Below are 16771 nucleotides of genomic sequence, written 5' to 3'. Positions count from 1 at the left end.
CTTAACAAGTTGTGGTATATACATGTAATGGAATACTATTGTGCTATAAGAAGTGTCAAGAAGACAGGAAAATTTCAGAAAAATGAATTTCAGAAAGACTTACATGAACTGATGCAAAACGAAGTGAACAGAACCAGGACACCACTGTACACAGTAACAGCAATATTGTGCTATGATCAGCTCTGAATGACTTAGCTATTCTCAGCATACAATGATCCAATACAATTCCCAAGAACTCATGTTGAAAAATGCTATTCACTTCCAGAAAAAGAACTAATGGAGTCTGAATGCATATTGAAGCATACTATTTTCACTTTATTTTTTTCATGATTTTTTTCTTTTGGTCTGTTTCTTCTTTTACAACATGACTAATATGGAAATATGTTTTACATAATTGCACTTATATAACTTATATCAAATTGCTTACTGTCTTAGGAATGGCGAGGTGAGGGAGGAAGAAAATTTGGAATTTAAAATAAAGAAATGAATGCTAAAATTTGTCTTTACATGTAATTAAAAAATTTAAAAACTAAAAAAGAAGATATCAAAGCTATATATAGTCATACAAAATGTTTTAAATTACTATTGATTAGAGAAATGCAAATTAAAACAACTCGGAGGTATCACTTCACACCTATCAGAAGTAAGCAGAACCAGGAGAACATTGTACACAGGACAGTAATATTATATGATGATCATCTATTAATGACAGCTATTCTGACCAATACAATGATCTAAGACAATTCTGAAGGACTCAGGATGAAAAATACTACCCACCTCCAGTGAAAGACCTGATGGTGTCTGAATTATAGATTGAAGTATAATTTTTTCACTTTATTTTTCTTGCTCTTTAAAAAAAAAACAACATGGCTAATATGGAAATATTTTGCATGATTTTACATGCATAATTGATGTCACAATTCTTGCTTTCAAATGGGTGGGGAAGGGGTGAAAGGGAGGGAGAGAAATTTGGAATTTAAAATGTTTTAATGAATATCAAAAACTAATAAGTTTTTTTCAAAAGTGAGGGGAGCATTGTGGGATTCTGGAGGATTAATGACAAAGTATGCTTCTTTGCTTCCTGGAAAAGAGATGATTGACTCAAGATGAAGAATGAAACATAATTTTGGACACTGCCAACGTCCAAATTTGGCTGTGTATTTGTTACAAGGATTTTTTTTTCTTCCAATGGTGGGGGTGGGGAGTGGGAAGGAGAGAAATTAAAGGTTTTAATGAGGGGGGGAGAGGAAAAGTGGACTAGGTGACTTCTAAGAGCTCCTCCTGTTCTAATTCTATGATTTTACAAAGGGGATCAACATGTATGATCATAAGCATACAAAAAAAAAATACAAGCTACTGAAGGTAGTGGGAGATTTCTACTAACAAGGGATCTGCAAAGCCTTATGTAAGAAATAGTATGCACCAAGATTTAAAGGAAACTAAGGATTCTAAGGGTTGAAGGCAAGGAGTCAGTGCATTCTATTTACAGACTACAATCTGGACTATCACTTTGGCAGTTGTATGGACAATGGTTAAAAGAGGGGAGGAGACCCAATGAATAACCTCTACTCCATTCACGAAGATTTCCTCACTGTCCCCTGCATATGCTATGGTTACTATTGCCTAATTGTATCTCCCTATATTTTTGCCCAAGTTACCCTGTTGTCTATCTCCATGCTATTATCTAGTCTCTTTGTCCACTCCAAGTACTTTTTTCTGGATCTGTTTCTCTTGGAGGAAGTAGTATCCTTTAATCCAGTCTCCTTAATTTCTCCCTTCTCTTGTTTTCTACCCCATGTGTCTAAATGAAGAATTTTTGCCTAGGCATTATCTTGAGTTCCTCTTCCTTTATCCATGTAGCCCTTTGTTTTATTATTGATATTGCCTTGAAAAGATGTGAATTCTTTTTTTTGTCTTGGTTACAAAGAAATCTTGTAAAGCCTAAGAATTCCTCAGAATGTTTTCAAATGGATTGAATAAAATACATAAGATTACAAAGAAAATGAATTATTATTAAGATAAAGATACGAATATTTCCCATCGAAGTTTATAGATTCTTCTCCCCACCCCTACCAAAATCTATCCATGGGCCCTTTGGGGTTTTGTGCACACTACATTAAGAACAGTTGATCTGAGGACAAAATCTCAAAGAAAATCACACAGAGATGTGCCATAAGTTCTACTGAGGTTCCTGGAAGAAATGAAGCAAGAGTTTTAAAATTATAATATGAATGAAATGAGAGTTCTATAGGAAAGAATGGGAAATGAAATGATAGTTACTGAGGAAAGAATTGGGAGGAAATTAAACAGCTTATTTAGTATAAGAGATCATTTAGTCAGTCCGTAAGAAAGCATCTATTGTCATGCTTTGTGCTAGTATTGGAGATACAAATATGAGCAAAAATAAAAATAATCTCTGTCTTCAAGAAGTTTACATTTTAATTGGGGAAGACAACACATAAAAAGGGAGCTGAAGTTTGTATGTGTATGTGTTTTGGGGAAGGAGGTCCTCAGAGAGAGTATAGAAGTTAAGGGTGGCTGCCTCTCCCTACCCTCCCATTTCTCCCACCATCTTCTTCTTTGGGGGGGAGAAAGGGGTGGGGGAAGGCCTTGTAGCCAATATGCACAGTGAAGCAAAAATAAAAATCCCTACATTGGCTATATGTGAAAATATATGTCTTATTCTGCATCTTGGGTCTATCACTTCTAGCCTTCTTGCTTTCCCTTTTCTTCTACTCCTGCAGTTGCTTCTTGGCAGATTTCCCATTCTCCCCACCCTATGCTGGAGTCTCAGATGATGGTTAGAGTCTAGAGGGGCATATTTGGCACTGGAAACTGGTCAGAGCAACAGACTTGAGTCTGAGCCCATCTATAGCTTTGCAGGAAGATACCAAAGAAGTCACCTTTGAGTTTGGCCTCCGTGAATGTGGTAGTCTTGTGCAGGTTGATATTCAAGGTTGTGTAGGTAGATTGGTTGATATTCTGCGTAAGCCTGTCCTACAGACCAAGTCCAGAAAGAAACCTTGCAGTCCTAAGGACTAATCTGACAAGTTCCCATGGAGTGTCTATCCCAGGGGGCACAATATGTTAGCTGAGCCAACCAACTTATTGTGGGTACGATAGTTTCTGAAAAAAAACTTGGCTTCTCACTCCACCTGATAAATGATTACTTATGTACTGATGTGATGTAGGCCATTTCCAGGTTGAAATACACACAGGCAGCCATGTGACCCTGAGGCTTTTTGTTGGTCACATTGTCCCCAAACAAGAACTCTGAACTCTGTTATGAACTACCATGGGAACTTAGTAGATGGAGTCTGTAGTGCCTCTTAAGCTTTTAGGACCCTAGCCTTAAGCCAGACAGACACTCTCTAGTTCACAGTCAACATGTCCCATTATTTGTTGATACCCAAAGTCTGATGTACATTACATACCATCTGAAGGTCACTATTGCTGATCAAGCTCCAGACCAAACAAACAAAGTCTCTTCCTTCAGCAAGTCCACCAATAACTGGTTTCCAGTAGAAGGTAATGCTGACATCTGCTGATGCTACACCACCAAAAACTGCAGAAATCCAGTTTAATCTAGGAGACTGCCTCCTATGAATAAGACTCCTGAAAAGCAATGGAAAAGAACTCAGCACAGTGGCAGACATCACTGTTGAGCTCATTTTCTTAGCAGAGAATGTCAGTCACCACACCCTAAATGGGCCTTCCCAGATTTCATGGAAAAGTACGTGACCCTTGGCCTGAGTTTGTCTCAAACTGATGTAATGATTCTCATCTTAGTCATCATGGACTTGGTTCTTCTTTGCAGGAAACACAGCAGTGCCTCCTGACCTATGAAGTACTTTTTATCTACAAGACAATTTAAAAAATGACGCCTCCCAAAATCATAGTTGGTCATTGCACTAATCAGAGTTTGTGAGACTTTCAAAGTTGTTTTTTTCTATAATGTTGTTGTTATTGTATAATTTATTCTCCTGGTTCTGCTCACTTCACTGCAAACAGTTCGTACAATTTTTCCAGGTTTATCTGAAATCACTCCTTTCCTTATTACTTATAGCACAATTGTATCTCATTATGTTTATATGCCATAATTTGTTCAGTCATTCATTCCCCAGCTGTGGATCTGTGTCCACTTATAAAGGCCAGTGTCAGTGGCATAAATGGCAGTAATATCATCAGTCAAAGGATAGCATGAAGTGAGCAGAAATAGAAAACTACATACTAGAACAATGCAAATGAAAGGAACACTATAATGAAATTGAATGCTATGCAGTGATTATGACCAATCTTGGGATCTTTTTCTTGATCCTTAAGAAAACAGATGAACCTCTTTGTGTTACAGATACAGGGGACTCTGGGTATGGAATATTACATACATCAAGGGTGTCAAACAAATAGAAACAAGGGCTTCTAATCTATACACAAGGATTCCTGTGGGTCATATACTGTCTTAGTTTTACAATGTAATATTATTTATGTTTTATTGTATTTTTATTAATTTTGTTAAATAATTCCAAATTACATTTTAATCTGGTTTGGGCAGCATGTGGGAGTGTTGTAGTTTGCAGTGTGTAACACCTCTGACATACATGGTCATAGCTGAATGTGTCATTTGGTTTTAATTGACTTTTTCTTTGCCTTTGTTGTAAGACAAAAAAAATGGAAGGGTGAGAGAGGCTAAGAGATATTCAGAAATGACTGTAAAATAAAAAAGCATCAATAAACTTTAAGCAAAATAAAAGCATGTACAAATAAAAATCATTTATAATCATATTAATGACAAGGGCCTAGAATAAAGCAAAAATTTTTTTAAATATATAATTTATTTTTCAGTTTTCAACACTGATTTCCACAAGAATTTGAGTTCCAAATTTTTTCCCTATCTCTCCCACCCCCACCCCAGGACAGCATGCACTCCATCCATTCCTTCCTCCAGCCTGTCCTCCCTTCTATCATCCTCCCTTCTTCTATCCCCCTCTCCTATCCCCTTCTCCTCTATTTTTCTGTAGAGCAAAAAATTTATACCCTATCAAGGAGACATTATTAATGCCAAAAAAAAAGGTTCATTAGCTCCATAATTTATACCTTGTTATATGCTGTGGCAAACTAAGTGGAAACATATTGCCACTCATACCATATTCATTCAAATCTTTGTCCAAATCACCATTTCATTTTTTTGTTTTATTCTTATAATATCACTACTCTGCAGTGATTTTTTAAAAGCTATTTTCACAGTCAAGAACATTAGAAACAAATTATGTCCAAGTCTACTTGAGAGAGGTCTATGTGAACTTGGGGCTGCTGAGTCCAATTTTTCTATAATAGATTTATATATATAGATTTTCTATAATATATAATATTTATATAGTTTTTTTATAATAAAATATACATTATGCAACTGTGTCATGACATTCAATGTGATAACTTGACTTTATATATTTTTATCTTGTTTGGCAATATCCATGAGAAAACTTCACCAAATATCACACTATACTTTTGGTGATGTTGTATGGCTCTGAGTCATGAAGCACAATAGTCTGAAAAACTGAAGTGGAGGACCACCCAAAGGGCGATCAAGAGGCGTATGATGGGTGTGAGTACGCTCTAATTCTTTAGAAAGAGAATTATGCAAAAGTGACATGGAAGATGCCATCAGAGAAATGAAAAATGTGCTTGGACATGTGGCAAGAGGGAAGGATAAAGTATGGACAGCTTGTGTCCTCCATCGCTATCCTCAAGATACAAGCAGAACTTAATCAACGCCAGGGTATGTTGGGTAGAGCTGCTGTGGCAAACACATGGTACAGTGTAAACATGTGTCACATGGGATGGGTAGACTTGGGTGGGTTATTATATGCATTATTGGAGGGGATACCTACCTTGATAAGATGATCCACTGGGATATTGGGAGACAACATCCACATTAGAACAAAGTCATATCAGTGAGATATAAAGGAACCAACATATACCAGGATACATAGTCTATAAAAGTATTCTATAATTTTATAATTCTATAATTCTAATAATTCTATAATAACTTAATTGTTCTTTAATTGGCCCCTGAATGTAAAACAAACATTAAGCACCTATGAAATTCAAGGCACTGGTGGTAAACTGCTGTAGCCAGGAAGATGAAAAAATGGCATAGTTCCTGTTCTAAAAGAGGCTACAATGTATCAAGAATATTAGATACAATAATGATGCTAAGCACCTATGAAATTCAAGGCACTGGTGGTAAACTGCTGTAGTCAGGAAGATGAAAAGGCTACAATGTATCAAGAATATTAGATACAATAATGATGCTAGTTTATATTTACATAGTAGCTTTCAAGAAGCTTGCTTCACAACATCTTGGGGGGCTAGTACAACATTACTGTTCCCATGTTAGAGAGAAAGAAACATGTTCTGACAGCAATTGGTCAACAGATTACAAAGTAAACTCTTTGGCCTTCCAACTTCTGAGAGGCATCATGGCATGCTCTTATGAAATTATATGCCTGGGCAAGCAATTTAATCTCTCAACCTCAGATTCCTCAACTGTAAAACCAAGAATTGGACTCACTGGCCTTTAAGGTCTCGACCAGCTCTAGATCTATGATCCTATGACTCCAAGTCTGATGTATTTTATGTTACACCATACTATTCTTTCACATGCACAGATATCAATGCAAGGTCAAAGGGAACAATATGAAATTTAATAAAAATGGGATCCCTTCTCATTGGAGAATCAAGGAAGGCTTCATGGAAAAAGCGGAACCTGAACTTTGCCTTAAAGGAAGAAAAGGATTTCAGTGGGTGAAGAGATAGGGAACATCCTGCACAAATGTGTATGTGAGAGGACACAAGCTTGGGGAACAAGGATTAGTAAGTAGTCCCCTTTATGCTAGAATCCAGTTAGGCTCACTTAGACTAGGTAAAGCATAAAATGAGGCAAGAAAAATAAATATTTGGAACTAAATTTTGGAAGGCTACATGCTAATTAGATGACCTGGGCAAGTAATTTTAACCTTTTAAGCCCTTTTTCTCCTCTCAGTAAAAAGAGGACTTTGGATCCTGTAGTCTTATGTGGAATTTGCATTTTATTAAATATGTTAATTCTCTTTGCTCCAGAGGATAAAACTAAGAACAGTGGGTAGTAATGGAAAAGAGGTAGATTAGGCTTGATGCAATGGATGAAAATTTGGCTATCAGAGAGTGGAATGGGTGGGTGGCCCTGGCAAACAGTGAGATCCCCCAGACTTGAGGTCTTAAAGCAAAGGCTAGATGAGCACTTGGTAATGCTCTAAAGAAAATTTTGGTCTAATTACAACCTCTACAGAGATAATTCCTGGAATACATATCCAGCCCTAGTCTCTCTGAACTCCACTCACAGATTGCCAACTTTATTAGATATTTCAAACAGTGTATCCTGCAGGCAGCTCAAACTTAACCACGTTCAAAACAACACTCATTATCTTTCCCTTCAAACCTACCCCTCTTCCAAACTTTTCTATTTTTGTTGACAGTGAGCTTATCTTTCCAGTAAACCAGGTTTATAACGTTGAAATCACCTTCAACTCTTCCTCATCTTATTTATTCAAGCAGTTTCCAAGTTTTGTTGAGTTTACCTTTCCATCCCCCATATCCATCCGCTTCTCTTCACCCACATAGCCATTACCCTAGTTCAAGCCCCTACCATCACTTAACTGCTCTTTGTTTTCTTGTCTCTTCTCTCTTCTTTCCCATTCACCCTCCACACAACTGCCAAGTGATATTCCTAAAGCACAGGTCCTGACCCTGTCATTCTCCTACACAAGAAACACCAGAAACACCAGCGGCTCCCTTTTACCTGTAGGGTTAAATAATAATTTCCGTTCGGTATTTACAAGCGCTGCACAATTTATCTCTAACCTACCTTTGCAGGTTTAACCTCACTTCAGGTCATGTACTCTGGGGCCTGGCCAAACTGTTCCTCACACATGACGTTCTAAACCCTGCCTCCTTGCCTTTGCACAAGCTCTCCCCCCTCCCCCCACGCCTGGAATGAACTCTCTCATCTCCACCATTCATAATCTCTAGTTTCTTTCAAAGTTCAGATCAAACACTACCTCATCTTCCTGGTTTCCTTCAAGTTTCAGCTAAAGTCTCACCTAAGAAGCCTTTCAAAGTTCTCCCTAACCTTAGTGCCTTTCTTTTGTAAATTCTTACTGACTTGCTTCCGGGATGCCTCCCCGGCGCTGTTCTGCAAATTACCTTTTATTTACTCTGCATATACTTCTATGCAGATACATTATCTCACCCAAATAGATGCCACTACTTTAAGAGCAAGAATTATTTCATTTTTGTACGTGCGTCCCCAGCGCCTTTCACGCTTAATAAAAGCTTGGGGCATAGCTTGGAGGGACCAGACAGTTTCTTCAGGCCAGCCCCACTCGGTGATCCGTGAGCAGGGCCGCCGGTCAGCTCCCCACAGGCAGACACTGCAAAGCACCACTCCATCCCGAGCATGGGCACACCAGGTCAAGTTCGTTTGCCTGGATCTCTCAATGGAACCAGAGAGGGGACGAAGGCCGTCAGAAGTATGACATCACCCCACTCCGCGTCCCCATTGGCCGGCAGCTCCGCCCCGCCTCTTTTCTGTTCCCTAGGCCCGCCCCTCCCCGGAAGCCTGTGGCCACGTGACAGGAGACGGCCTGGCTCCGCCGTCGTCGTGTCCGCTCACTAGAAGGAATGGCGGAGGCGCCGCCTGTTTCAGGTAGAGTTCTGGCCCGGCCCGCGGGCTTTTCTTTTCCTATTCTCCTGTTCCGCCCTCCCCCTTCCTCTGGCTCTTGCGACCTGGGGCCGCCCTGTTTCTGCCTTTTCCCGCGAGCGGAAGTAGGGTCCCTGAGCCTGATTGAATTTCTCGCTCCGCTCGCGGTGACTCCAGCGGTTAACGTCGCGAGAGGGGCCGGCGAGGTCCCCGGGGGGCGGCTCGCGCCGGACCGGACCGGACCGGACCGGGGCGGGGGTGGGGGCAGGAAACGGAGGCTCCGAAGGGCCGGACGGGGAGGGAGGCTGGGGCCGGACCTCTCCCACTCCCCCCGCACCAAGCCCCCTCACATTTTTCCCCCCAAGAAGGCGGGTTTCCATTTCTCTGCCCTGTTGGTTTTATGCCCCTTTTAGCGCAGTATAGCTTTGTTTGAATTAGCTTTATCGCCCCAGCGCAGGGGCATCTTAATCCTCTCAGTAACTCTGCTAGCGGAGGAAAAGGAAGATGCTTAGGTAGTGACATCCTGGAGCACCTGTGAGATAAAACATGCGCGTGCTGTGTATGTGGCTTTAAATCTTTGAGAGATTTTATAATGCGCCTATATCTAGGATGGACGCTCCCCGTTCCATCCCCATTGGGGTGCAAGCTGCTTGAGAGCAGGCAGTGATCCTCTCCCCCCACCCCCACCCCCACTCCCTTTTAGTCCAGTGCAAGTCGGGGATCCCCAAAGGCAGGAACTGCAAAGCCTGGGGCTCTAGCTCAGATCTACTGTGTCTTCAGTATCTGTCAAATGCCTTTCACGTAGGTGCTTAATGTTTGTTGAATCCAACCTGTGAATTCCCTCCCTTAACTCCCCAGTTCAGGTGCTTTCTTCATGACAATCTTTCCCCATCTAATCTTTCCTTTCTCTTAGCTGATATCGATCTCTCCTTTCAAGTTTCTAGTAATAACCTGCCCAGACCTTGGCACTTTTCTCTCTTGTCTCCAAATTTTCTGTTATGTCTCTACCTTTGTCCTCATCCCCATTAGATTAGAAGCACTTTGAAAGCAAGGTTCACAGCACATCTATCTGTGTATGCTTCCCTAGGGCTTAATAAATATTTCATTGAATTGAATCCTGATGAATGTGTTCTTTTCCTCATCTCTGTTTCTGAAAGCCTGTCTGGGATCTTTGAGTCTGCTTTGAGTCAGACTATTAACTTACTCTCCAATGATGTTTTTTTTGTTGTTGTTCTAAGCCTTTATTCTTTCCTGGATTAACTCATTTTTTACAAACTGTTTCCTTCTTCTTACTGTCCTGACTTTCATTAATCAGGTTACTCTGCTCAAGAGTTTTTGGCTCAAAACCCTTTGACTCAAGAGCCTAATGGGTCTTGTTAAGCCGTTTCTGTCTCCAAGCCTTCTCTCAAGCTAAACCATATGTCTTGACTACTCTTTTGGCTACACCCCATGTTTGTCAAACTAAACTGCCTTGTTCTAGCAGCTCCTGGAATTCTGCCTTTGTAAAATCTTTCACCATTTCTCAATGCAGCCCATTCTATTTTGGAGCAATTCTAATTATTAGGAAATTTTTCCCCAAACACTGAGTAAGAATCTGCCTTCTCATAGTAACTTTCATTAGCTGGTGTTCGTTTTTGTGTGGACTCACGCAGGAGAAATATGATACCTTTCTGCCTGACAATCCTTGAGATATTTGAAAAATAGCTTTCATGTCTCCTGTCAAGCCATGTCCTCCAGGCTAATCATTCAGCTGTTCCTTGCATAACATAATTCTCATTGCCAGTCACCTTTTTTTGTTGTTGTTGTGTTCCTTTGTGTCAGTGTCTCTTCTCAGTTGTGGTGCCCAGAATTGAGCATAGGACTCCACACACTGTCAGTTTGAGGGTCAAGTGATTTTCTTGTTTTGTACACTCTCATAATGCTAGCCAGGAGCTCAATAGGTTTTCTGGCTGCTGAGTGTCACTGCTGATTCATTGAGGTGGTGGTATCCTAAGCCCCTAGATTTCTTTAATTAAAGTGAGCTGCTTTCTAGACATATTTTCCCCATCTTGTACAATGATTTTTTTTAACTTATATGCACATTATCCCTATTAATATAATCATATTTGCTTCAGTTCACTATTCCAGCCTGTCAGGATCTTTTGAGAGCCTAATTCTGGCATGCCATCTTTTTCTACTTCATGTTACCTGTATGTTTACATCTTTAGTCAGATGTCTTGTATGTCTTTATCCGAGTCAGTAATTAAATACTTACTCAGTGCAAGGCATTGGGCTGGATATACAAAGACAAAAAGAAGACAATCATCAAGAAACTTACATTCTGTTGGAAGATGTACCAGGCACACAGATAAACGAGGCAGTTTGAGGAGAGGTCATAGGGTTTTGAGAAGGTGGTCATTCAGTCTAATCCTCTTATTTTCACATGGGGAAACTGAACCACAGAGAGGTTAAATGTCTTGCCTGGTAAAAGCTGGTAGGATTGGAGTAAAAGAGGTAGGATTGGAACAGGTCTTCCTGACTTCAAGTCCAGCACTCTACTTAATTACATTTATAAAACCTCTCACAGGGAGAAAGGACTGACAACCAAGTGGAAAGTAAAATAATTCTGAGAGGTGGAGGTGAGGAAGGAGTACGTTCCAAGGCATGGAAAAAACATTCTTCTTCTGCACAGGCAGAGAAGCCGGAAACTGAATCCTAAATTCAAGAAATAGCTGATAATTCAGTTTGATAGGAATGTAGTATGTGTGAAGGGGATTTCCATGAAATAAATTGGGAAAGGTAGCCTGGAGCCAAATTGGAGATAACTTTAAATTCTAGACTGAAGACTGTATTTTATACTAGAGACATCCAGAAGCATCTATAAGTTGAACAAAACTGGACCAAGGATGAGCTTTTGGTATTCAATTAAAGACCTCTTTCCCCATAGACGTCAATTAATTAGTAGTCTTGGAGCTAGGGGGCCAACCTATTCAAAATTACATAACTGTATTATCATCCAGTTTATATTTCTCCATCTTCTTTATGAGGAGACTTTGCTAGATGCCATTTTGGAATCTAGGTATATCGTGTACCTTGATCTACCACCATTTAGCACTGGGAGAGAGAAAGTTTGGATCAAACAAAGTTGGGATAGGTTACTGACAGACAGCATTGAGGCACTGTTACATGATAAGTACCCAGGAGAGTCTCCCAGTGTTCTTTGAGGCCTGAGGGACCACCAGATGGCTTCCTGGAGGAGGTGGGCTTTAAAGGATGGGTAAAAGTTTAGCAAGCAAAGGAGTTGAGGACATTCCAGACATAGAAAACAGTCTAAACTTTATGCTTGGAAGCATGCAAACACTGCACGATGGAGGTCTGGCTGGAGTATAGAGTGTGTAGAACATAGCAATATAAGTTTAAGCTGGAAAAGTGCTTTTTGGAGACGTTAAATGCCAGGCAGAAGAGTCTGAACTTGAAAGGCATTAGGGAACCACTTGAGATTTTTGGTAACAGGATGGGGAGTAGAATTAGATAGTCCAGTTTCTGGTTTATTGAAGCATCATGAAGGTTGTTTCCCAACAGAGGAACTACCATCACAGTGGATGTTCAGAGAACATTGCAGCGATTCTGAAGAAATGTAGAATATAGCATATACATATGCATGCATTTATTAGGACCTAAGAAAACAGCTACCCTATTAGTTCACATAGAGAGTTTGCACCCAAAATATGGCTTGTGGAAAACTCAAGTACAGCCTGTTATGTTCTTAAATTTAATAGATATATCTTAATCTTTGCCAGTGACCTGCTGCTCTTGTTGCCAAGGGAGTGAAGCAAATCCCTTCCATGTGCTCTTAGAGTGGTTACTTTATTACCTGCTATCTCTGCCCAAATCTCTAATGTTTGCTCATTAACTTTCCCATCTTTTTCTACTCTACTTTCCACCTTCTTCCCAGGCTGGAGAAGGGTAGTAGCTGAGTGGGTATCCCCAGGAATCTTCATCTGGAAAGAGCATGCACTTTGTCTTTGAGCTCATATTCTGAGCTCACTTTTAAATAGATTACTAGAGGGCTGTTCCTTGTAAATGTAGACCCAGCTTCTTGGAGCTTGGTATCATGGAAGGGAAAGGCAGCAGAAAAAGAGACTAAGCTGGTGAATCCTAGCAGTAAGGTGTTTTTTCAGATTTAACAACCCTGGAAAGAGCTGCCTAGGAGTTGAGAGAAGGAAGTAGTGGGGAAAATGGAAGTTCGTTGTTTATTTCCTCCCTAACCTTCCAAACAAAACCCCAAAAAGCAATTGGTTTGTTATTCTAAAATTTACTACTTTCTTATATTCCCTTTAATTTATTCTAATACCCTGTGTTTTTGTGTAGCAAAAGCCTAAACTTTTTGGTGGGAAGAATCATACAGTAATTTTGTGTAATTATTTTTCAGTTTATACATATATGTATATATTTTTTCCTTTCAGAGACATCTCATTTTAGGGGTATGGCCTATATTCAGACCAGTATGGCCTGGCTCAGATTCTCCTGGATCTTCACTGGTAACTAATTTAGTGACTGACATGTCAATTTTTCATCTAATAGGTACTTTAAGTGTCAGTACAGACACAGCTGATTTCATTCCACATGAAAGACAAAATCCTGATCTAAATTGCAGAATTCAGAGAAGACTGGAATCCAGTAGGATTCACAATAGAAGTAATAATTCACCACCTTTTTGTCAGCTTTCTAGTCAAGATCGTCACCATGAAGATTCACCAAGTCACTACAATTATAATAATCAAGGAAGCAAATATAAGGGCAAGCCAAGTTCTTTCCAGCCTTCTAGTAAAACACCAAAGAATCATGGCTTCCAAAACCAACAGTGGCATAAATGGAGAAGTGACAGGAATTATACCAGAGCCCAGGCAGTCCAGGCTCCTCCTGACCAAGGAACAGGACTAGATGTCTCAGAAATAGCAGCAGGGTCAGAGTGCGAAGCAAATCCTAGTGAACTGAGCAATGTATACTCTTCAGAGAGTGAGAAAGAAATAGCTAGTATGGACCACAAAGGTGCAAAGCCAAAGAAAATGGCATATATGGCATCTGTTTCAGGACGGGGCCCAAAAGCAAAGGGGGGGAAACCAAGGTGTGAAGGGACTAACAGAATGACACCTAAACAGAAAGATAGGGTGTCTGAGACCATGAGACCTGTAGGTGCTGGCCAAGCTGACTCTTCAGAAGCAGTCACAGAAAAATTGCCCTTTGATGTATCTAGAAACAATGAACATAAAAGATATATAAATAGAAATTATCCCTGGGAGACTGTGTGGAATAAGCCACAGCCAGACAGAGAGATTCAGAAAATGCATGAAGGTCAAAAGAATAAAAATACAAGACTTAGAAATTCTCTTTCCTATATTACAAAAGACAAATGTAATGAAAGACCTAAAAAATCTCTTGGTGATGATCGGAACTTGGCAACCACAAGCAAATCTCATAAAAGGTTTGAAATGGAGAAATGTTCTGGAAAACGATTCCAGAAAGAATCTAAAGCAGCCTCTCATCTCATTTGGAACAAACAGAATGATGTGCCAAAAAATAAAGAAACACATACAGGTAAATTCAACTAAAGAGGTTCTTAAAAGTTAAAATTTATGTTTTTCCAATTAACAAATGTCTATTTAATCTCCCTTCCCCCCCAAACCCCTTCAGCAAAACAAAAGGTTAATGTAAATGTCCAGCTTTGCAGTCTTTATAGAGTCAGAAGGCCTCAGGGTGGCCATAGAGGAACAGGGCAAGCCAATAAGGCCATCATGGGCAGGTTATAAAGGCACTAAGAACAGGGCGGAGGAAGAAGATGAGTCATCGCGTCTTATATTTATATAGTGCTTTAAGCTTCATGAAACACTGAACTCATTAGACATTTAATCTTTATAACAATCCGGCAAGGGAAGTAGTGAAATTGTTAGTCATTTTATAGGCAAGGAAATGGGCTCAGAGGGATTAAGTTCTTTACTCAAGGTCACATGGCTAACAAGTGAAAGAACTGGGATTCGACTAGAAACCTAAGATCTCTGAGAATTGAAAGAGCCCTCAGAGGTCATCTAGTCTAACCGTTGCCTAGACAGAAATTCCTCATACAGTATTTCTGGCCAGTCAAGTCAGCAAGCAAGTGCTTAATGCACTTGTTACCATGTCTGCCTCTGTGCTAAGAGCCAAAAGTACAAACATAAGTAGAGCTAACAGTCCTTGCCTTCAATGAATTTACTTACTAATGGGGCAAGATAACACATAAAAGGAAGATCCAAGGGAAGGACAAGGTACCTGGCTCTGGTCATGGTAGGAAAGGTCCTCTGGAGGTGAGTCAGCTGTGCAGCACAGAGGAATGAAGATGTGTTTGGCCTGTACCTACTCCTTAAAGTGGAGGTTCTAGAAGGCACCAGACACTTAGAGGGAGAGACTGTAGGTCGGAGTGGGATGCTTCTAGAATAAGAAGCACCATCTAGTCCAAGGATGGAGTGAATTTCCAGGGGTAAGAGATTTCTATGACGTGGTAGAGAAGTTCCTGCAACATAGTCTGGAGAGGAATGTAGATGTGTTTGGCCTGTACCTCCTTCTTAAAGTGGAGGTTCTAGAAGGCACCAGACAATTAGAGGGAGAGACTGTAGGTCGGAGTAGGATGCTTCTGGAATGAGAAGCATCATCTAGTGCAAGGATGGAGTGAGTGATGGGTAAGAGATTTCTATGACGTGGTAGAGAAGTTCCTGCAATATAGCCTGGAGAGGAATGAAGATGTGTTTGACCTGAGCCTCTTTGAAATGGAGACTATTAGAGAAACAAGCCAATCAGAAGATGAGGTAACAGGGAAGAGAGGGGACTTCCAGTGTGAGAAGTCGTCCCTCGCCTTCAGTGTTGGACAGCCTTATTACATCCAGAGGCAGCTTACTCTGTTTGGCACAGCTCTAATTTTCTGGAGGTTTATCCTTAAATTGAGCCTAAATTGATCTTTTTGTAACTTCCGATTGGCCTTTGTACTCTCCTCCCTATAATTAGAGCCAGTGAGAGGCTTTCCAGGGTGTGCCCAGTCCTGAGTTTGAAGGATTGGAGGTTCCGAAAGGTCAGTAACTCCTCTCTCTTGGTAGTTCCTGACAGTGATGGTTCTCATTCACTGTAACCCAAAGCCTCCAGTCTTCTAAATTTTATTGTCAACTATACAACAGACAAATTTTGGCCTTGGCTACTGTGACTGATAAAGCTCTTGCTACGTATGAAGCACTATGCTAAGTGCTGGGAATACAAAGACAAAAATGAAACTCCCCAGCTCAAAAGCCAAACCTTTCTTACCTTTCTAGAGATGCTTCAGATATCTGGGAACAGTCTGGCTGGGTGGGCCTCTGGAAATTCATCAAACCAACCTACTCTACAAAACTCATAATTTTAGGGTAGTTTTAGAATCTCCTATTCTTGAGGTGACCCTGGGGAATTCCTATAGTAAAATGTCATGGTAAATGTTCTTATGCTGCAGGAGTCATGCAAGCTATAGCTTGAGCCTTGCCACTAAATATAAAAAGTGGTTGGTTACTAGGCAACCTCTAGGCAGTGTTCATTTATCTATGAAAATATGCACCTGTGAGTATCCTTTTTCTAAAAGCTCCACCTCAAAATATTCCTTGGCTTTGTATTCCTGGCCCCAAATTTGGGCTCATTTCCTTCTCAAAATACCTTAAACATATCTGTTAATACCTTCGGATTGAATTGTATGTAATGTATGGAACTAAGCTATATATATAATGACTTGATCACTGTGTGTGTGTTTTTTTAAGGGTCTTTAATAGAACAGTTAACTACAGAGAAATATGAATGTATGGTATGTTGTGAAGTGGTTCGAATGATGGCACCAGTTTGGAGTTGTCAGAGCTGTTATCATGTATTTCATTTGAACTGCATTAAGAAATGGGCAAGATCACCAGCTTCACAAGCAGAAGGTCTGTGTGTTTTCTACTGTGACATTGATTTTACCACTTCGTTTATAGTTTTCAGATTTGAAACTCAAACTACTCTAGTAGTGCTACC

The 16771-nt window shown here is 40.2% G+C and overlaps 1 protein-coding gene and 1 pseudogene across 2 annotated transcripts in view; both read left to right on the top strand.

The window, feature by feature from the left end:
- Nucleotides 1–437: 437 nt before the first annotated feature.
- On the top strand, nucleotides 438–3839 carry LOC140532149 (zona pellucida sperm-binding protein 3 pseudogene; annotated as a pseudogene).
- A 4821-nt stretch (nucleotides 3840–8660) lies between these two features.
- The window catches only part of NFX1 (nuclear transcription factor, X-box binding 1), an 81012-nt gene continuing 72901 nt past the window's right edge, over nucleotides 8661–16771 (top strand). Inside the window, exons 1-3 of one of the 2 annotated variants that reach the window (XM_072597016.1) lie at nucleotides 8661–8743; nucleotides 13301–14314; nucleotides 16522–16683. In XM_072597016.1, coding sequence (XP_072453117.1) covers nucleotides 8719–8743; nucleotides 13301–14314; nucleotides 16522–16683 — 1201 coding nt within the window. In that variant the 5' untranslated portion in view covers nucleotides 8661–8718. Of the gene's footprint in view, nucleotides 8744–13182; nucleotides 14315–16521; nucleotides 16684–16771 lie in introns of both variants that reach the window. The other variant, XM_072597017.1, reaches the window with a different exon arrangement.

Source organism: Notamacropus eugenii, chromosome 3, assembly GCF_028372415.1.
Source record: "Notamacropus eugenii isolate mMacEug1 chromosome 3, mMacEug1.pri_v2, whole genome shotgun sequence".
Taxonomy (NCBI): Eukaryota; Metazoa; Chordata; class Mammalia; order Diprotodontia; family Macropodidae; genus Notamacropus; species Notamacropus eugenii.
This window is presented reverse-complemented; position numbering and strand designations above follow the sequence as displayed.